The sequence below is a fragment of the Panthera onca genome, chromosome D4 (genome assembly GCF_046562875.1).
Source record: "Panthera onca isolate mPanOnc1 chromosome D4, mPanOnc1 haplotype 2, whole genome shotgun sequence".
Lineage (NCBI taxonomy): Eukaryota > Metazoa > Chordata > Mammalia > Carnivora > Felidae > Panthera > Panthera onca.
In genome coordinates, this window is record NC_138351.1 from 86,602,073 (window position 1) to 86,624,027 (window position 21,955).

General features: G+C 47.1%; 1 protein-coding gene across 7 annotated transcripts in view; it reads left to right on the top strand.

Moving 5' to 3' along the window:
* GARNL3 (GTPase activating Rap/RanGAP domain like 3) overlaps positions 1-21,955 on the top strand; it is a 150,043-nt gene that overhangs the window by 105,080 nt on the left and 23,008 nt on the right. For all 7 annotated transcript variants that reach the window (XM_078436467.1, XM_078436465.1, XM_078436464.1 and 4 more), the window contains 9 exons: positions 4,143-4,251; positions 6,147-6,192; positions 7,045-7,151; positions 9,624-9,739; positions 11,579-11,683; positions 12,719-12,793; positions 16,156-16,267; positions 20,832-20,930; positions 21,282-21,398. In XM_078436467.1, coding sequence (XP_078292593.1) covers positions 4,143-4,251; positions 6,147-6,192; positions 7,045-7,151; positions 9,624-9,739; positions 11,579-11,683; positions 12,719-12,793; positions 16,156-16,267; positions 20,832-20,930; positions 21,282-21,398 — 886 coding nt within the window. The remainder of the gene's footprint in view (positions 1-4,142; positions 4,252-6,146; positions 6,193-7,044; positions 7,152-9,623; positions 9,740-11,578; positions 11,684-12,718; positions 12,794-16,155; positions 16,268-20,831; positions 20,931-21,281; positions 21,399-21,955) is intronic.

Genomic DNA, 21,955 nt, shown 5'->3' on the forward strand with positions numbered 1-21,955 from the left:
GGGAAGCACTGTTCTCACCGACGCTATCCCCTCAGATAAGGGATCAGAGATAATCGTGCACACACGTGTCTCTGTGTGAACGTGTATGTGTATTTGCATGCGTGAGTGTGGTTTTCCAGACTCGTGAGAAACTGTTTTACGTAGATGTCGCCTTTGCTCTGAGACTTCTCTCCGTGTGTCCGGTATCTCATCAGAGACTACCCAGGACATAAAGCAAGTGAATCCTGAGTGCCGGCTGGCAAGCACTTCCCAGGGCCTTGCAGGAAGTTAACGCCAAGTATCTGCATGAGCTGTGCCGTATTGCGGGGGGAAATCTACCTGACGCACCCCAGAGACTGGCCGTTTCCAGAAGATTTTCCAGTTTGTGGGAATTTCGATAGAACAAAGATGCATGCTGCTGGTTTTTGAAGGATTTGGAGGGCATTCTGTTTAACTTTTTATTAGATCTTTATCCCTTTTTGATGCGTTGAAGGCATCCGTATGAATAAATATCACAAACGTGGATGGACAGTTGGTCAGCAAAGATTTGCAAGAAATAGGAACCTGGAGAGGGGAGGTGATGGGCTCAGAGGCTTTTGTTTCTAAGCACATGTAATTCTTAGTTCAGTAAGACCTCATCATGGGGGAAAGACACAAAACAAACCAGTGGGCTAAAATGTGGCGTTCCGTAGTGTGCCTGGGTGGCTCGGACGGTGAAGCATCCGACTTCGGCTCAGGTCATGATCTCAGAATTTGTTGAGTTTGATCCCTGGGTCAGGCTCTGTGCCAACAGCTCAGAGCCTGGAGCCTGCTTCAGAGTGTGTGTCTCCCTCTCTGCCCCTCCCCCACTCATACTCTGTCTCTCTCTCTCTCTCAAAAATAAACAAAACATTAAAGAAATTATTTTTCAAATAAATAAAACGTGATGTTCCAGTTGTGAGATATAAAGGTGCTTCGGGGACATGGCAGGGAGGGATAGGAAGAGCCAGTTCTGTCAGATGGTTTGGGGCCTGGAGTAACGAGCTGGTGGGTTTATCCTGCAGGCACCGGAGACCCACTGGAGGTCTTAAGCTCATTCTGGTTTTAGAAGGCTCACTCTGGGAGAGGGCAGGTGGGAACAGGAAGTGCCTTGGCCCAGCACGACTGCTTAGTGGCTGAGGTCACTTTCTGCAAGGCATCTTCCTTTGCAGGGTCGAGGGCACCTTTATTATCGCAGGAGCTGAAGCTCTTAGGATCTTAGGATCATGCGCTGAGGAGGGACTGAGCTGGCCTTCCCAGTCATTATGAATTACAATGACCTCCTACAGCTCGACGATAATATCACAGAACTTCCCCTGAAATGTTTTACAATCTTCCTCCTCCCTGCACTCTGACCTTTTCAGCCCTGCACAATCACCAAATTGCCCATATCTTGTGACAGGTAGGGGCATTAGCCACAGAGACAGGAGCAAAGAGTGTGACATTTCAACCTTTGCCCAACTCTGAAGACGTGAACCTTATCTCTTCGAGGGGCTGTCAGTATATTAAGGCGTGACCACCCTCACCAGCAGCTCTGTAATGTCCCCAGGTGGACCCGGTACTCTCAACATCGTGGTTGTCTCTGTGGTAGCACTTGGGACCTCCACTTGCCAAGCATCAGTAGGTAGGAGGCAAAACAAAACTCAAATTCTTGTCTATTACCAGGAAGATCAGACAGGTGGGAAGAGAGACAAAGAAACACAGGACACTAGTGAACCTTAACAGTGCCCAATCATGGCAGAGCAGAGAAAAACCACTAGCTGTGAGCTTCTCTCTGTATCTTGGGGGCCTAAGGTAACAGACAATAAGACAGAGGCCAGCCTGGCTCATAAAATCTTGCTGCTTCTGGACCTCCCAACATCTAGAACATGAGGGGAACGGTCTGAGCCATATCCCAAATCTGACATAAAGAAGCCACCCCTCGCACAGTTTGTAGGTTCTGGTATTCCTGTGACTTCTACGTCTCCTCCTCTGTCACCGAACCAAACCTGAACTGGGGGGTGACGGAGAGGGAGGTATTGATATTTGCCTCTGTGGGGCCTCACCTTTCTCCTCACTCCCTGTGATGTCCCGCACCACTGACATCTCCTGGTCTCCCAACTCCAGGCCCTGAGGGCGACTTCTAGAACTGGATGAAAGCACAGCCCCGCGAGCAGCCCATCTGGGCCCAGTCCTAGCCCTGCTAAGAACTAGCTGCGTGATCTTGGGCACGTGATGAGCCCTGCCTGGCCCGGGGTGCGGTTCTTGGCCCTCTTGCCGCCACCTCCTACTCTCATTCACTCCGTGGATGATCTCCCCTGGTCTCAGGGCTCTAGATAGCTTTTATACGCTGACCCCCAAATTTACGTCTCCATCCGGAAGTCCAGACTCAGGTGCAGCCTTCTTGACACCCTCTGGGGCTAGATGCCTCAAGCCCAACGTGTCCAAAATTGCACCCCGACTCTCCTGCAGCCTCTCCTTTCTCGGTGGAATTGCTGGGTCGTGTGGTAATCCTGTGGTTAAGTGTTTGGGGGACCAGCATACCGTTCTCCACGGCAGTTGCCCCATTCTGGATTCCCAGCAGCAGTGCGCGAGAGCTCGACTTTCTCCGCGTCCTCGACAGCACTTTCATTTCCAGGTGTTTTATGTTTTCTTCGGCTTTGTTTTGTTTTGCTATAGCTAGCCTAATGGGTGTGAAGTGGCAGCCCATCGTGGTTTTGATCGGTGACGTGGAGCATCTTCTCATGTGTGATCACATCTCCTTGGGAGAAATGTTTATTCAACTCCGGTTGCCCACTTTTTAATCAAGTTATTTGATTTGTCGTTGTTGAGTTGTAGGAGTTCTGTATATTCTGGATATAACCCCTTATCAGGTACATGATTCGTAAATTTTTTTTTTAAGTTTATTGATTTTGAAAGAGAGCGTGTGAGCAGGACAGGGGCAGAGAGAGAGGGGGAAAGAGAGAGAATCTCAAGCAGGCTCCTCACTGTCAGCACGGAGCCCGACACGGGGCTCAAACCCACAAAGCGTGAGACTGAAATCAAGAGTCAAACACTCAACCGACTGAGCCACCCAGGTGCCCCTGTAAATATTTTCTCCCATTCTGTGTGCTGCTGCCTTTCACGTGTGTCACTGGTGTCCTTTCTTGGGCCAGAACTTTAAATCTTGATGCAGTCCATTTTATCTCAGTTCCCCTTTTGTTGGGTGTGCTTTTGGTGCCACAGCCAAGAGATGATTGCCAAAAATAATGACTTTTGTAGTTGAACTGAAATTATTAGGACATCCCTAAACCTTCATTTCCTCATTTGCAAAACTGGGGTAATATCTAGTAAGAATCAGAAAAGAATCCTGTTCTCCAGGAGCTTATACTTCAGAATAGGGGACACACCAGGGATCCACGGAGAACAGTGAATCCTTCTGTTTGGCCGATTAAGCAAAGGTCTAGGACAGGGGGTTGGCAAACAATGGCACATGGGCCAAACTTCACATACTGTCTGTTTTGTTAAATTGTTACTGGAACACAGCCATGCCTACCCGTTTATGGATCGTCTATAGCTGCCTTTGTACTATGACAGCAGAGCTCATGGGTGCAAACAGACAATATGATCTACAAAGCTGAAACTATTTATTGTCTGGCCCTTTACAGAAAAAAATTGCTGACCACAGGTCTAGGAGATCAATTTTGAAAGGTCAGCTGAGGTCAGATTACATAAGGCCATTGTCCTCCCCAAGTACATCTTTCAGAAGTAGCTAAGGCATTGATAAACATGCACATGTTTGAGCCCCTTCCCCAGGAAATTCTCCTGCAATGCCTCTTGTCTGGGGGCCTTGAATGCCAGGCTAAGAGGATGAAGTAGGAACAAAGGTGGACACAATCACGACAGCAAAATGGGAGAGAATGGAGGCAAGGAGGCTAGTTCGGAAGCTTCTGCAGAAGGGGAGGCAAGAAGAAAGGCAGGTCTGCATTGGGGGAGGAGCTGAGGAGATGGTTAGGAGAGCCTGGAGCCTGGGCTGGTAGAAGAACACAGGAGGCAGGAAGTCAAACACGATGGAAGTTTGGGGCTCTGTGACCGTTGTGGTTTCCATACTGTGTTAGTTTTTTAACCCTGTGAATCTGCCACATTTGAGTCACCTCCTCAGCGGTGTTACTTATGCTTTCATCCAGGTGGAGAGGAAGCGCCATATTGGAAATGACATCGTCACCATCGTGTTCCAGGAGGGAGAGGAACCTTCTCCTGCCTTTAAGCCTTCCATGATCCGCTCCCACTTTACACGTATCCTGGGCCTTTGTAAACAAGTTTAGTGAGCTGTTGGTCAACCTCACGGGTCTAAAGTGACCCTCAAAACAAATGTTACCATTGACTTGCTTGTCGTAGTTGTTTTGCGTCGCTAGATTTTTAGAGCCACTGTTCTGGATTTTTCCCTCAGGGTTATTTGGCTCTCATCTTTTCTCCATCCATTGGAGTAGTGGATAGACTCATCCTCAGAGAATTCTTGGCTTCTGGAATATCGTTTCTTTCCTCAAGTAGTCTATGAAATAAGGGAAACTTCTTAACCATCCATCAGTAATAAATGGACTAGAAGAATTATGGGTAGTGAACCCTCTGAGAAATTTGTGGTAGTCAAATAAAAATTTGAATTGAATTGAAGTTATTAGAATTCAGTTAAATTTAGTTAAATAAAAATTCACAAATTAAAATAGCCAAAATAGTGTTTCTTTCTTGATTCTAAAGCCTGGTGATAACTACTGTATTACCACCTCTTAAAATTAGAGAAATGATGGAATGAATCATATTTCTATTCACTTTTCCCTCTGCTTCCTCAAATCCCTGCTTAGCTCCTATTGCTGGCAAAGTCCTGCTGAAGTTCTCTGTAATGTCCAAGCTCAGCTCATTCAGACAGGCATAGGACATGAGTTTGGCCAGCCCAATAGATATCATCGTGGCCCTGTTGCTTTGGGTCACAGGCCATGACAGCCCAAGACCCAAATGTGGTGCCTCCACAGGTTGTACGTGGTAAATAAAGGTAAATAAAGGGCAGCTAATAGACATTTTCCGAATAAATTCTGCTCTAATTATTCATGTTCCCTGAAGACTCCGGTAAAAATGTTGGGAGACAGGACCACTGTGACTCATCGTATCTGGAAGTAGATTTCTCTGTGTGTTTTGACTTGTTCATTGTCACCTAATACAGCCTATATGTTTTTAGAAGTGGGAAATGGCCAGATTTCTTCCAGGAGGGCAGGGAAGAAAACATTTATGCACTTGCACTTCAACAATAATTGTTTTTGCTCCCACCCCTGCTCATTAAGTGACCTCTCACTCCATTCACTGGGATTTAGGGCCACCACTTCCCCTTTCCCGAAGCAGTTCTTCTAGAACGGAAGTTTTCTCCAGGTGGGGAGAGGGGGGTGGCTCTTTAAGTGACCGAGAGGCAGTCATGATGTTTAGAATCCCCTTTGTTGTTAAGTTTTAGATTTGGGGCTTGACACATTTGTTTCCAGAAAGCGGCCAGCAGATAGTTAATGGAGCCTCTTTCCTCTGAGTCCAGCAATGGAAACAGCTGGAGGGACTGATGGCCTTTTAGCCCCGGCTGAGGAAAGTGTGGGGGAGGAGCTGCCAGGGGAGGAGGAGGAATAGGAGAAAGAAAGCAAAGCTGGACGAGGTATGGTACCGGTTTAGACTCGGCGCACCTGTCACAACAGAGTAGCTTCTACGTTGGTTTGTTTTGGTTTGTTTTGTCTACCAAAGCCAGAAGGAGAGAGAGAGAAGGTGTGCAGTGGAAGCACTTGATTTGCTTTTATTTACAAAATGGGTGACGGGAAATGTGTGTCTAATTTCATACGGGGACGTGGTTCGTATTTCCAAGCCAACAAATTGCTCTTTTGGCTTTTTTTGGCTGCTTAGTGGTGTAATAGCTACATTTGTGTTGCTTTTCTGACAGATGGAGAGACAAAGCTCTTTCCCCCAAAGGATGAGCACACAGAGGTTGAACTTCTGCCTTCCTGGGCTGTCTCCTTTAAAATAGTCGAGGCTCCATCTCAGCCTAAGAGGGACAGATGCCCTGAGCACAGAAGTGCGGATCTGGGATGATTCTGCATGAGGGATTTCAAGGCACAAGCCGTTGACTATGAGCGTTGGGGTCGTTATTTCCTTAACCATCACCACAGATATTTTTGCCTTAGTGAGGTATGATCAACAAAATGACAATTACAGGTAGGTGATGACTTTCTCTCAGTCGCTTGTTCTAATTCTCACATTTACTTGTTAATTTGGCATTCATTCGATGACTTCTACACATATTTGCTGATTGATTTGGTGCAAATGTCCTCACCTACGAGAACTCCCTTCGGGACCATCATTTCTTTGGGGAAGGCTTGTTCCATATAGTGTTGCTCTGTGCCGTCGGCCCAAGGGTGAGGGTTAGTTTGGAATTTTATTGTACTCTAAAATGGGCACAAATTTGGTATGTCTGATCTTGACCAGAGGACCCCCTTTCCTGGGCTACATCCTGGCCTATTGATCCCTCTGTTCTCAAAAATTAATCTATTAAAAAGGTATCATGATGTTGTGAAACGAGCATAAACCTTGAGCCAAATAGATGTGGGTTGGAATCCCAGCTCTGTCACTATTCACTTTGTGGTTTTGAAAAAAGTGTTTATCTTCTCAGAGTCTCAGTCCCCATCTGTAGGACAGATTGAAGGTAATGCTACTCCCTGGGCAGCTTGATGAGAATCAGTCAATACGATGTCTTGAAATACCAAGTATGCTGCCTGGTATGCGGTGGGTGCTCAATGGTGGCCTTTGCTATATTATTCCTGGCATCCTTGACCTTGCCCACAGCTTGGTAGGTTGGACCATGAAGGAGTCGGGAAGGCCTGGCCTCTGCCCTAAAGCCCATGGGAGAACCACACGGTGGCCGAGGCTCTGGCAGCCCAGAGAAGGCATGCCTCCCGGGGAATGAATATTCTTAACATATCACGTAGGCAACTGTACAAAAATGTAAGGTCCAGATATTTGGTGATCTTTGAAGAAAAACCTAGTAATTCTGAAATGTTCTCTATGTAGGCTGAAAATATTTTCAGAAGAAAGTGTACCACTCTTTGGCCCCCCCTTGCCATCCCCACCGGTGTTTACAGACCACCAGGAATTCAGGGACTTTTTGCTAGTGAAATGTAAGTCTCTATTTTGAAATTTTTTTGCAACTTGTTCTACATTAGGATACATTCCTTCAGATTCTCCAAGGATGCTGTATAAGAAAATACCATTATTTAAGCATGGATCCCATTCCACGTTCTGTTAATTCTTCATGTGAAACATTCAATTTTCTGGTAGCGATACGTAGATCTTCTCCTGTGTCCTACTCTATATCTACCGTCTTGCTCACCTGCCTTGAAGTTTATCTGTACTCACCCACGCACAATACCAGGGAGCCTCAAGTTTGCATTTCTGCCCAGGATTCTGATATGGCCATTTCTCTGGCCGAATCTCCAGCTACATGTGTATCTGTGTCTTTGTTGGAGAGTGGGAAGCAGGTGAGGCAGAGTGGTTATGTGGGTATGTACTTAGGGAAAGGGGAGTTGTTAGCGAGTGTGTGTGTGTGTGTGTGTGTGTGTGCGCGCGTGCACGCACACGCGCCCATGAGAAAGACCCACAGAGAGAATGTGGATATGATACGTGTAGAACCTGGCCATCCAGTCTTCACTAGCTGGTGAGCATACATTTTAGCTCCACCGATAATTCTCAAACACCTGACCCTGAGCCCCCCATCTTCTGAACCCCAAGAGCTCGCTTCCTCCCTCCCCGGAATAGCCCGGTTATTATAGCTGTAAGTCCGGCTCGCAGTCTGCATCCAGAAGAACGCGCCCAGTGCTGCCAGATATTCCGAGTTTTAGAAACAAGCCAAAAATCTGAAGTGGTATGTGAAATTGCCTGAATCTTACAATGGGGGTCCACCAGAGGATCAGGCAGAGAGCAAGAAACAGACCTGAAGCAGAGTCAGCAACGGAGAATAGGTTTAGCAGCTAGAAATGGGGAGCATCTTGGAAGCCAGGGCTCAGGAGGTAGGCAGTGTTTACAGAGCGTCTGCAGCAGGGACAGGGCCGCTGCAGGCATGGAGCCCTTGAACCATGATTAGAGATGATTCAGGAGCCTAAGAACCCAGCTTATTGGTATATCTGCTGATTTCAATGGAGTCAGTCAACAGAGTGACTTTGAGCAGCACCCTTGGATGCTTGGGTAGAATGAGGCAAAGGCCTCAGTTGATCTATAGTTGAAAACATGCACAGTCGATCTAGTGGAAAACGTGGAAGTCGATCTGTGCGCTGTGAAGAGAGTCGTTGAAGGAATGGAGCATGGAGCCAGGAAGGACCAGGAGGGATTGATGGACTGAGAGAAAAGGTACAAGCCAGGAGAGCCAAAGTCTTTTTGAATTCCAGACTGGATGTTAACAGGAGAGAGGAAGAAGGCCAGGCAGGAAACTCCAAGATCACAAGAAATGGCGTTTCAACAGGATTTTTAATCTTTTCCCTTTATTTGGCTGAAACAGGTCATTTAAAATGGATTTTTTTTTCTGGGGCACTAAGGAAATAATATCCTCAAACAAAAAATTTCCAGTCACAGAATTACGAGAAAATAATGGGTGTGCCTTAAATGTATTCAGTTTAATTTCCTTAAGAGGTATCTTACCACAAACAAGCCCAGCTTGTCCCCAGCACTCAGATCCTATCCAGGAAATGCCTGGGCCCAAGAAGTTCATTTTTCAGTCTGTGAACACTGTTCTTCCTTTGGCACATTATATGAGAAAATTAAGAGTTAACATTTATTCAGTTCGATATGCCTAGTATGGTGCTAACCCTTTATATGCATTATATCATTTAAATTCTTACAACGATCCTATAAGGAAATACAATTATACCCATTTTACAGGGTAGAAAATTGCCCCCCCAAGAAGCTAAATAATTTTCTTAAGAATGTAGCAGCACAGCTGGGATTCAAACCCATAACTGTCTTGATTTCAAGCTCCTAACCCCTATTGCACACTTTCTGTTCTGTGGTCTGATGTGGAACTGGACACTCCACTTTCCTGACCCTTAGTGTCTGTAGCCCACTAACCATCAGCTTTTTTTGCCCAGAAGAAACTTCCATTAGGGCAAGAACCCCAGTACTCTGCTTAGGCAGTTGTTATTTTTCCTAACAAAATGTAGCAAATACATATTTAATCCTGTTAAATGGCATCCTGGTGGTTTGGCCCATGTGTTGGATGGGTGTGTAGATGGCTGGGTAGGTAGATGTTTGGGTGGATGGATGGATGGATGAATGGATAGAGTGGGGGGAGGGAGGGAGGGAGGGAGGAATGCTAGATGGGGGCAGGTTGGGTGTGTACTAGGTCAAGTAATTAGATACACCCTCTGCTCTGGAAGCTTGAAGTCCAACGGGAAAGGTGAGACAGAGATACCTATGAACTATGGGTTTGGATAGAAAAATTTAGAGATTTAAACATTCTTCCATGAAGGAAGGGTAGTGCCAGTGGTAATACCAGTATTTGGAAAGTGGGTGGCATTCACTGTAAAGAGTTTCCTTGAGAAGGACATTCTTCAATAGCATGTTAGTATTCGTAACTCCCTTTATAATTTGATTTATTTTAGTAATTAATGGTGAAAAAGCCACTTTGGAAACCCCAACATTTGCCCAGAAACGTCGACGTACTCTGGATATGTTGATTCGATCTTTATACCAGGATTTGATGCCAGATTTACATAAGGTAACCCTGGGTCCGTGGTCCTCTTTCCTTCTCATGGGTTTGGGTTAAGAACACCAGTCCTAGCAATGAGTCCTGGTTAGAAAAACACAGGAGTTGCCTTGATCCTTGCTGTTAACACCGGACTGTGGCCACCATGGCCAACACTGGTTCTCTCGTTGTTACCACAAGAAAGAGTGTGGAATGTCCATATACAGGAACGTGGTTTTCAGAAACCACAGACCTGTGGGAATGGAGGTGCAGACTGGGGGCATGAGTGTCAATCCGTAATCCCTGGAGCATTCGAGAGTGCTTTTTGGGGGTGCCTGTCCTTGGTGGTACTGTTCAACATTACCAGTGACCTAGAGCTGATGGATAGGCAAAAGTAGGGATTTGGGAGAGACACTGGGAGCTTTTTAAGGTTTTCCGGAGATTTACCGGCCAGCCCCATATTCAGGCACTGAAACAAGTATTTATATTTACTGCAGATTCACTTTGTGCCAGGAACTTCCTAGGCTGAAGGTATCTCCACACTGATGGGACCCAGCGCCTCCCCCGGGGCCTCCAGGGCCCCTCGGGCTCTTTAGAATCCTCCAGACTCAGTGTGAGATCACCAGATGCACGGGCCCATTGATGCAGAGTAAAAGTAGTGCTACTTAGAAGTATTCCCCGCCTTTAACAAGAGATCCCAGAACAAGTGGGGAGACTCCCCTAGATTCCTTGCGTTCATAAACTCCAGCAAAAGGAACCACCAGTGATGTGCGTAAATAACGTGCGGCATCAGTTTCAGGTGCTCACATGGGGAGATGAAGAATATCCAAATGAGCTGGTGCTCAGGTGATCCTTTCCCTTCAGCACAGGGACCACCACCATTTTATAGGTACCCCTTGACTTCCGGCTGGCCAGTACATCCTAACTACTTGCAGGGATCGGTCTAGACCAGCCCCAAGCGCTAAAGAGCAAGCCAGGCTCACTAATCCGTCCATCCCCTTTTTTCCCTAAGGCCAGGGAGGGGTGCAGAGAGGGTATCGAGATGAAGACATGAGGCCCCTCAGGTCCCAGCTGAAGCATGGCCTTCCCCAACGCCCGGTGAAGCCAAGTCCCCATATTAGGCACTCTCACATTCTGTGTATTTCCCCTCCGTAGGCATTCTCCCATGTGCCAGTCATGACATCCATTCCTTAATCTGTCTCCCCCATTAGACTGTGCTCTGCAAGGACAGACTGTGTATCACCGTCCTCCACCCACCCCGCCACCGCACATCTGGCAGAGTGGTGGGTGATCAGTCAGTGCTTGCTGACTGAATGAGTGTGCCCATTCTCTGACTGTGCACTGGAAGAGAACTGACATTTACTGTGTGTGCGCCCAAGCCCTGTGCTAAGCACCTTACACGCACTTCCTCACGTGGTCTTCATAAGACGCCTCGGAGACAGGTATTAGCCACACAAAGACACCGAGAGCCGTAAATTAACTCACTTGCCCAAAGTCACCGAGAGAGTTACAGTCACACGACTCCAAGGGGCGCCATTCACGCAGAATTCAGTACGCCTTGTGCCGGGGGCGGTGGGGGAAGGGGTGCCGCTCTCTGAGAATGGCATCCCCGGAGCCGTGCAACATGGTGACTCCGTCACCTGGTAGGAAGTTAGTAAGCCCTGGAGCGACTGGCTCTCCACCTGTTGGCCTTTGACCCCTAGCATCTAGCACAGACCCTAGCACACAAGCCGTGCCCCACGAATGCTTATTGCGTCAACGGATACGGAGGTTGAAATAGCATTTGGACAAATAGGTTTGTGCGTTAGGAGAAGCCGAAGGATGGGACTTGACAACCATCTTTGGAATCCGTGACTTGTTTTTCTTTTTTAGAACATGCTTAACAGACGATCTTTTAGTGACGTCTTACCAGAATCGCCCAAGTCCGCACGGAAGAAAGAGGAGGCCCGCCAGGCAGAGTTTGTTAGAATAGGGCAGGTGGGTTTTATTCTGAAACCTCTTTGGCAAGATGTGCAGTTGTGAGTCCCATCCACAACTGGGCCAATCAGCTGGCCCGCCTGCAAAGAATTTCATGTCTTTGTACTCCTGTGGGAGCTCTGCAGTTTCTTTTAGGATTACTGTGGAAACCACGAGTGAGCTTTTTGATAACCACGTAGGCGTAGCTCTGTGGGGGTGGGGGGAGCAAAGCTTTCTGCGGAAGAGTGAGTACCACTGTCTCGAAGCAGGGAGTCACAAGGCCCAGGCTGAGCTCCCTCTTGTCAAAGGAGCATGTACCATTTGCCTACCTCCTGGGCATTTCTGAAGAGTGAGGAGCCACTGTGGGAAAAGCACCTTGAACTTCTCCCTGGCAGGAGTAAGCACAGAGCAGTGGCGTCCTCATAGACCCGAATTCCCACCCCGCTGCTTGGAAGCAATCCTCAGAATTTGGTGGCTCACTGTTAGCATCTGATTCCAGATTTTGGAGGAAATCGTTCCCCCTTTGCCTCACTCCCACATGACATTAGTATGTCTCAGTTCTGGGAGGTGACACAGCTTTCTGCCTTGATCTCTTGTCAACACAGAGAAGGAGAGTGGCCAGCTGCAGCTAAGGTTCAGACCCAGAGGAGAGAACCAAGCAGAATCAAGTGACCCTGGAAAGCTAAGAGGCCAAAGTAACTGCACCAAACAGGTGCTCTGTGACAGGGGCGCCCCGACTCTGCTCTCAGAGATTCTGATTCATCAAGCTTGAGGAGGGGTCAGTCTCCCAGTGTGGAAATCCCTGCACTGAGACACTGATTAATTGAAATGACAGGATGGCCTCTGGGTCATTGGGGGCTGGGCCGTTGTCGTTAGGGCTTCACCATATTCAGCTGGCTGCATGCCGTGTCTTCAGTGATAAGGCAGTGTGGGAACCTGACACTTTAGTCTGAAATTACTCCTGTCTTATTAAACATTTTTCAAATCACAAGTGTTGAACCTACTGTTCCATTACTGCTTGCTAACAAACTTTAAAAGAGGTCTCTGTCCTGTAAGGCACTAAAACTGAAATCCATTGTGAGAGGGGACGCTCCGTCAAGCTTGGTGGCTTCGGGGATCTGTAAAAAAGAGGTGAGTTGATGATACTCTCCAGTTAGCCTGTGAATGTCCTTTGTCATCAGGGAAGCTATTGCAGTTCTTAGAGATGTGTGGGACAGGAGGGAGAAGAGCTTGTCTGTTGCAGGGCCCTCAGGGGAAACCCCACATAAAATTGAGGAACAGTAAGTGAGAGTCCCCAATTTCCAGAGCGTGTGTGTGCCTTTGCGTGCTTAAGTGGAGCAGAGCTGGTGGACCAGGCCTGGTCAGGCAGACAGGGCCGAGCAGTGCTCCTCAAGCCTTGTGTGTGTGCAGACCGCCTGGACATAGTGACCGAATGCACGTCCCATTCAAGAGCTCTGGGGAGGAGTCAGGATTCTGCATTTATAACAAGCTCTCATGGGGTGCCTGGACACACTCAAAGCAAAGCTCTAGGGCCATGTTTCCCAAGCTTCTGTGTATACTAGAATCACCTCCAGAGTGTCTGGGGTGAGCCCTGAGAATTTGCATTTCTAACAAGTTCCCAGGAGATACTGATGCTTGTTGGTCGAGGACCACAGTTGCGAAACGGCTGCTTAATCTATAGTTCATTCAGCCACCCCAGAAATTCTGTGGCCTCTGTATCTACTTCTGACTTCCACTTTCCTTTGGCGGGGTGGGGGGAGGGTGGGTAAGGAAACTAGGGTGGTAATCAAAAAGAGAAGAGAAAACAATAAAATTGCATATAAACTTACTTGCATGATTTTGTATTGTAAAACCATTCCCGATGTACTTAATTATGTCCATGTTCCAAGTATGTAACAGATAGTTAAATGGGACAAATCCACGGACAGAGCATCACTAGAGAAGTGTCCATTATAAAAGCAGAAGAATTACGAACGCATTTACTTTAGTGATGAAGCTATAAATGATTTGCATCTGAATTGCAGACCCAACACACTATAAAGTCTGGTTTCAGGGAAACGATGGGCTCAAAATACAAGTGGTGCTGGAAAACCACAACCAACTTAAGGCCAGATTGATGGCAAAGCATCTTTTCCAAAGGTTGCCCAAACTCCCGCGATCGGCTTGCTTGTGTGAATGGTAGAATTCTCAATGTTGCCAAGAGCTGTATAAATACCAAATTCCAGCAGGATTTAGTAACCTCCTCGATAAGAAGTTCTGAGGCATACATAAAAATGAAAGGCTGTGGAAAGGTAACTTGTTCACCAGTGAACAGCAAAGAAAGAGCTTCCATTTTTTTCCATCAGTGCATAACATCTACCAGTTGGCCGCAGGCCTTCTTTGGAGAAACAGGGCCCCAGAGGCCCTCATGGACTTCTGTGCAGTCGGCTCTGTGGAGGCCAGAGTCCCTCATGCTGCTCCCAAGAGTGTTTTATTTCCAAAGAGGAGGCTTTGTCAACTCTCCTAGGCATCTGTCATTTCATGAGCTGTGTTAATATTCCTAGAGGGACCGGCAAGGAGTCCTGCCCTTGGGCAGGAAGACCTGAAGGCCTCATTCTCTCCCCACAGAGTCTGCACCACGCCCCTCACGTGGCAGAAGGGAGTCCGGTGCGATGGCAAATGCCATCAGTCCTCAGAGCAGAGCCTCTATGGGACCGGGTCTCAGTTCTTATCGCTGACACTTCATACATGACATCCTCAAGCAACTTTGAGTCCCCAGCCCCTTTGAGAACCCATGAAATCAGTGGACACCCTCCCCCACACTCTATCTAGTTCATTAAAATGTGCAAATGGCACGTGTACACAACATCTCGAATATAATTCCAGGGTTTCACAGACCTCCTTAAGCTCTTCATGGATTCCCTAGGAGCCTTAGATCTCCTGGGTTGAGAACCCCTGTTCTGCATAAATGTTCCAAATTTGTGTCCTCCACTCGGAGAAAGTTTTGTTATTAAGAGTTGTTTTTCGGTCTTAGTGTTGCCTAACGTTCAGATGTCAATGGCTGCCACTAGCTGACATTTATGACGTCTTTGCTTTTTCGTGGCCTCCTGTTCTAAGCCACAAAGTCAGAATTTCCAATCATCTTCTTAAGGGAAATGCCATTCCAATTAATGGCCCGAACTGGTGTGGCCCTTTCCAGGTTGTAAAATGTCGTCCCATTCTTTGTGTGATCTTCCCAGAACAGCCTAAGCCTCATCTTGGCAATTAGAAGATTCACTTTGAGGCTTGTGAGTTTCTTAAAGGGAGAGCACATTTTTCTCAGCGTGGTAATATACACAGTATATTATCCCAAATAATGCCTTTGAAGGCGACCTCACAGCCCCCACTTCTACATTCAGTACGCCAACATGTGTTCACCCAGTGCGTACAGACACGCCCCCGTGTGCATACACCGGGTCTTACACCATCCCCAGGTGGCACGTCTAATTGAGAGTAAAAGCGAACATGTCACACTTTAACTTGTCCCTGAGAAACTCCAAAAACATCTTTGTCCTTTGAGGCTAAGCCACGTGCTTTGGAGGGAAGCTAATGGTTCTGTTGAAAATGTCCCTAATTCTGGTGTAACTAAGGACCCACTGAATGGTGCCTGCCGGCCCCAGGCGTCCCCACTCAGCTCTGGGGCAGCAGTGAGGGAGGCTAACTCTGGTGCCTGAACCGAGCATGAGACTAAGGGGAAGAGTTTACAAGGTATGAATACGTCACGTGGGGGAGCACGAATACGTTTGTCGGCAGCACTTTCCAGATTCTTACAAACAGGTGTTATTATTTTTTTTTTTTTTTAAGATTCTCTAGCCTTAAGTGGGTCAGTAAGCATTTTCATGTTCAGACAATGTCAACTTCTTGCATCGTATATGACTTCATAATTTTATCAAAGCAGCAACACAGGAAACAGGCTTTTTTTGTGTGGAGGCTATATGGATCTTCCTTTTATGAAGACCTAATGTGAATTCTCCATACAAATAGGCAGCAGTTGGTCCAAGTTCAAGTACTAAAGAAAAACGTGTGCTTAGAAGACGTTACCAATGCTCCGATTGGCCCCGAGGAGCATTATTACATATAGAGGCAGGTCATGGTGCCAGAAACTTGTGACTTCCCTCTTTTCCTACTGCATATGTATTTGAAAGGAGACCTTTCTTCCCAAGAAAGGTAACTTGAGGGGCGCCTGGCTGGCTCAGTCAGTACAGCGTGTGACTCTTGATTCCAGGGTTGTGAGTTCAAGCCCCACGTTGGGTGTAGAGACTCCTTAAAAATAAAATCTTTAAGAGAGAGAGAGAGAGAGAGAGAGAGAGAGAGAGAGAGAGAGAGAGGTAACTGAGTCCAGGGCCCACTCAGCTCCCAGAGTTTGGGGATACGTGGGTCGCTGTTGCAGACGGTGTACTGTACCTTTCCATCTGAGGGGCCGTGGTATATTCTTCCCGGTGCGCTTATTCTCCGATGCTTTTGTCACCTCGCAGCCTTGGGAGCCCCAGTGTTTCTGCAGTAATTTCCCTCACGAAGCCGTGTGTGCGGATCCCTGGGGCCAGGCCTTGCTGGTTTCCACTGATGCTGGCGTCTTGCTAGTGGATGGTTAGTGAGTAGCTGTCCTTCAAATGTCTTTCTTTGTGTAATTTGTAGTACTTCTAAGATGGGTGACCGCCAGCCAACTCCCTGCAGATAAACGCATCATCCTCAGTGAGGTTAGCCAGGTTTCCTTTCCTTACAAAATTAACCCCTTCTTTTCAGGACAAGCAGAGGGAATATATTCTGAACAAGCGAGCCAGAGGGTGAGTCGTGCATGACAGGTTTATCCCTTCCCCAAATCTCCTTAGTCTTCGGACATCAAATGACCCACAAAAGGAATCTCCTTTTTGGTCATTACTTATCATGATTCCACCATTTTACCTTAAATCAACAAGGACACCGTTGGTATTTCAAGCTCCTACCTCAGGGACATGCCCTCTATCAGAGCTCTTTTTTTTTTTTTTTTTTTTCAAGGTTTCTGATTCAAAAAGTACTTGGTGTCCAAAACAAATAATAAGGATCTTAGATAACCCATTTCGGATGGATATAGACACAGATTATGACAGGAAGACACATATCAACTTAATACAAAACCAAACTTTCTGACCACCAGGTGGATCACTGTGCCTGGGGAGGTGGTCATTTCCCTGTCAGCACAGATTGGCTGCCAGTGGGACATGTCCTTGGGGAGGATGCTGTGGAGAGAGTTCACCTTCTGATGGGGATTTCATTTAGACTCCAATACTGTGCGGGCCCTTCCACCAGGAAGCCCCTTTGGATTTTTCCAGACTCCCAGTGAATGTTAAAGGGGCTAAACGCTGGTAGCAAGCCGTCTCCTGGGGCTTCAGAGGGAGCCATGGGCACAGAGTCTGTCTTCCAAGGACATGTCCTCCACAGCACAGAAACAGACCACCCAGTCTCCGTTTCCGTACTGATGTTTTATGAGATTCGGAAAGCCAACACTGAGAGATGCCTAAAACAACAGCGTCTCCACAGCCCTAGCCACGACCTTCTTCATTCCCTCCTCAGACGCTGTCAGCAGGTTTCCCAAGTGCCTGCTGTGTGCCAGGCCCTGTGCTAGGTGCCTTCTGTGGGAAGACAGGAGAGGCGGACCAGGCTTCATAATAGATTTATTTCTGACTTCATCTGTCACTTTTGATGCATATTTCAGTTGTGTGTCCATAACGTCATTATTTAAGTATGTGTGTGTATAACTATATAAACGTATATATAACTAATTTACTAAAAGGCAGATGATCTAAAATTTGTAAGCTGAGAATTGAAATTAGATATTTAATTTAGAAACTGCAAAACTGTTAGAGAATCTTTGTGATCCGGAAGAAAACTTAACCTCTGTGGGCTTCAGGTTTCTCTGAAGTGGGGGGAGTTTTTTAAGCAGCTGAAAACTAGTTTACAATAATGAAAACTGATGAAATAAAATGGGAAAGATGATCATAACAGGAAGGGATTGTGGACATTAGATTACCTACTTTAAATGTTTAGAGCAGTATCGGGCACAGAGTTGTAATTTAGGAAACAGCAGCTATTACCTTTACAGTATCCCTCTGAACGTGCTAAAAGGTAACAAAATCCATAGGTTTTGCCAAAAGTGCAACCAAATAAAATAATTAAAAAAAAAAAAAAAACAGTAACACACTATAGACGTTTAGTCTCATCTCTTAATTTTAAAGATGAAAAAACTAAAGAAATGGTGTGACTTGCCCAAGATCACACAGCTGGTTAGCGGCACGTCCGGAACTGGAAGCCAGAGGTGGTTCCTAGTCCAGCGCTGTTCCCACTAAACCAACTACATTTTATTAGAATCAAATTAAACTCTACCAATGTTATTGTCTTTACCTTAACACAGATTTCCAAAAAAAAAAAAAAAAAACAAAAAAAAACATAGTCCCACGCAAATAATTATGTTCTGATCGAAAGAGTATTACATTCTACTTTTTGGTTGTTTTTAGGAATGAGAAAACACGCTTTACAATGACTATTTGTAAGGCTTGCCTAAAAACTGTTCGAGTTCTCTGCTTCTGGTTTTTTTTTTTAAATGTCAAATCCAAATGAAGATCACCATGTCCCCTTCTGCAATTTTCGGCCTTATGGATCCAAAATTTCTTGGAGGTGTCAGATACAAGGATCCTGGTGATGTGCCAGGCAATTCTTTTCTTCCACCTTGAGGGAAGTTGTCTGCCGCACATGCAGCCACATACACCCACGAGCTTGGATTTATTCCTCAGATTATTGTTTTCATTTCCTGGGTGTGCAGCACTGCTAGCCCTGTTTGCTTTTGTTAAGGAGAGCATAACTCTCCAGGCTTCCTTTGTATTCCTCATTGTGCTCCGAAGTCCTCATCCTCTTGGTATTTCTTTGTTTACCTTTTTCTTGTCGATACTTAATCATGTTATGAGTTGTTTCCGTGAAGCCGAATCTCTCCATTTCCTTTCAGGCCAGGTTCCACTCTGTCCCATTAGCGGCTGCTTAATTTCATTAGACCCACCCCCTTGAGAGTCTGCTTCTTTCAAGGTCGTTATTAAAACTCAAAGATCCTTTGTATTCTAAATGCAGCAAAAGCTACTTTGAAGGCAGACTACACCCTGATTAACTATGCTGCCGCCATTTGTTTTGGGGTTGCAGTAATAGAAAAAGCCAGCTCTAAAAGATCATTTCTTCATAAAGAGATTCCAAGGAGAACATGGCAGTGAAACAGCTGTTAAAGCCACGCGTCACTTTCTCATATCCCTGCTTCCTCCTTCCTGTGCTGTGTATAAACCTATTCAGCCACCTGTAGAAGAGTTGATGGAGAAGAAATGCCAACTCACGCTGTAGAGAGGTGGGCTGCTACATGGTGCCCCTCTGTCTTAAATGTCAAATGAAGTGCTTCTGTCATGTATGAATTCCTGACAGTCCCCTAACCCTAACCTTGTGTGATGGCACCATCAATCCGTAGGGCTGCGGTGCTGCCTCTAGGCTAAGAGTACGGGCTTTGTCCCTATACAGACTGGGGCTCCACATGTTCAAGACGTGACCCTGGACGAGTCACTAGCACCCCTGAGCCTCAGGTCCTCGTCTGTTAAATGGGAGTATTAGAAGTGGCTGCCTAAGCGGGTCCTTGGGGCATTTCAGTTAAAGAACGTGCGAAACACCGCATCGAGGCCTGGCATTAAGGAAGCCCTGTGTGTATGTCAGCTGCCACTCACAGAAGGGAACGACCGTGGTTGCTTAGTCTGGTGTGAAGATGGGTACTGGCACGATCATCCCATGTTTTGGAAATTCACGTCTGCCGCCAGCAGAAACACAAAGAGCCTGAGATTCAGTTACTTCTGTAGAGGAAGAGGGTAGAGGAGGGTAGGAAAGCCACCGGATGGGCTGTCACAGAATTTACATTCGCCGCGGTAATTTAGGGGAGCTAGAGCAAGCCCTCTGTCTAACAAAAGCTTAGCAGGTTCTGAGCTCTGACAAATCCAGAGCCCCCACCGGCCTGCGGCCTGCCCTGCGGGAGGGAGCGGAAGAGCCCTCCCTTGTGAGGCAGTTATTAACCCTGTCGTGACAACAAAAATCTGTTCTCTCCTGGGCACCATCCAGGGAGGGATGAACCCCCACCCAACCAGACAGATTTCTAGAAGAGCCAAGACCCTCAGGGCCCCACGCACCTCAGTTGTAACCAAAGAAACAAACCCAGACCCACAGCCACGAGGAACACTTGAAGACCTAAATGTCAGACAAAGCACAGATTAAGAAGAAGCCCCTTATCCTGCCTAAAATGTTCCACCATCGCAGAACCTCTTTGCCTTGTGCCGATTCTGCATCAAACTCAAAACAGACCCTTTGCTTATGAAAGAGTCTTAGTATTTTTTGTAGCCCTCTGTGTCCTAGGGACCCTCAGGAACAAAGTAATTGCTAGCAGTTTAAGTCCCCCCTAAGTAAGTTTAAAAACAAATCCTAAGTATCATTGCAGTCTCTGATCAGCCATTCACCTGACGTCTTCCTGAACGTTTCCATTGCAATTAGTTTTTTCCTGTCATTTCAGCAACTTCATTGACGTTTCTCTCTTATTTTTGTCTAAGAAGGAGATTTCATATTCCTCTACGGAGAAACACTGAAAATTTATAGGTAAACTCCCGTGGGTAGAGACACAGGCATGGAATAGGGTGTGTCTGTATTTGCTTTAAATACAAAAGGAAATTTTAGTTTTGGTTGAATTTTGGTTTTAGACAAAAATCGTCTAAGAAATGACGCAATTTCGAACATTACATAAAGATAAGATAATACTTAATGGCTCAGCTTTTTATTGTACTTTTTTTAACTTGCTGTTCAGTCCTTTGGTTACAATGCCAGTAAGAACCGGGATGGAGGGATGCGGATTTTTCTCTGCCGAGTATGGAAGAGGAGAATATAGTTTCTAGGCCCCGCTGTTCTGCTCCCTACATAGAGGAAGGAATGTCAGTCCTTCTCCCTGAGAGCATAGGGCTTGAACTTACTGCGTAGACCTTACGAACGCTCCAGAAGCTGACCTTCCTTGCCTAGACAGAACTGGGGTCCAGAGCCACTCACAGGCATGTATTACAGGTTCTGAACCTGTAGGCTGGGTACAGTGTCAGGGTGACCACGTCTCCTCTTCCAGATGACCTTCCATCAGTGCCCGTGTTTGACAAGACCCTGCCAGTAAAACAGATACACGTGCTGGAGACCCTGGACCTTTTGATCCTCAGAGCTGACAAAGGTAATGTTCCCCTTCCCGGTAGCGTCCTCTGAGAGGGGGGGGAAGCGTGTGGCCCTCCGTGGCCGACCGTGAGGGTCACGAGGGTCCGACTGCGTGGGTCACGCCAGCTACTGCTTCACAGGTGCCCGGTGCTCAGGGTCCCCGGGCGGCCCTGTGTTCTCTGAGGAGGGGGCGGTGAGGGAGGAGGGTGGCGGGGCACATCCTTCAGTGCACGGTTGGGGAAAGCCGGCGTGGGGTTTCTCCCCACTTCTGGAACACCTCGGCTCCTAGTTCTGTGGCAGTAGCTTGCCTGCACCGTCTGCTCTTCCCGTCTTCCCAACAATCTCTTCCTCCACCTTCTCTCTCTCACAGGGAAAGACGCCCGCCTCTTTGTCTTCAGGCTCAGCGCCGTGCACAAGGCCGTCGAGGGCAAACAGGCCGTGAAGGGCAAGTGTGACTGCAGGGACAACAAGCTGGAGAAAACAAAAGGTGACCGGAGTCTTCGTATTTGGGTGCTTTCTGTTCAACGAATTCTGTTTTTTTCCTCGGACTGCCCAGATTTCCCTGGAGATGAAAATGCATGGGAATTTGATGTTATCGGTTTGGTTTTTGCTCAGAGACATCACCAAGATCGTACCACCGTTCCTCTGAGAGAAGCCTGAGGGTCAGGCGCCTGGGTGGCTCAGTTGGTTAAGCGTCCGACTTTGGCTCAGGTCATGCTCTCATGGCGCAGCCTGTGAGCTTGAGCCCTGCATCGGGCTCTCTCTCTCTCAAAAATAAACAAACATTAGAGAGGGGGGGGGGGCGGGGGGGGGGGGGCGGAGAGGGAGAGAGAGAAGCCTGAAAGGTAGAACAACATGTGGACGGTTAGAGGAAAGTCCAGGCCTTGTGTGAGAGGAAAGTTTTGAAGCTAAGGTGAGTTCTGTTCACAGATCTGCAAAGAGAGACTTTGAGCCTCTGGCTCCTGGCGCTCTGCTCACATGCCACTTTCATTCATACGGTGCCGTGGGCTCGAAGCTAAGACCACAAACTCTAGGCTACAGGGA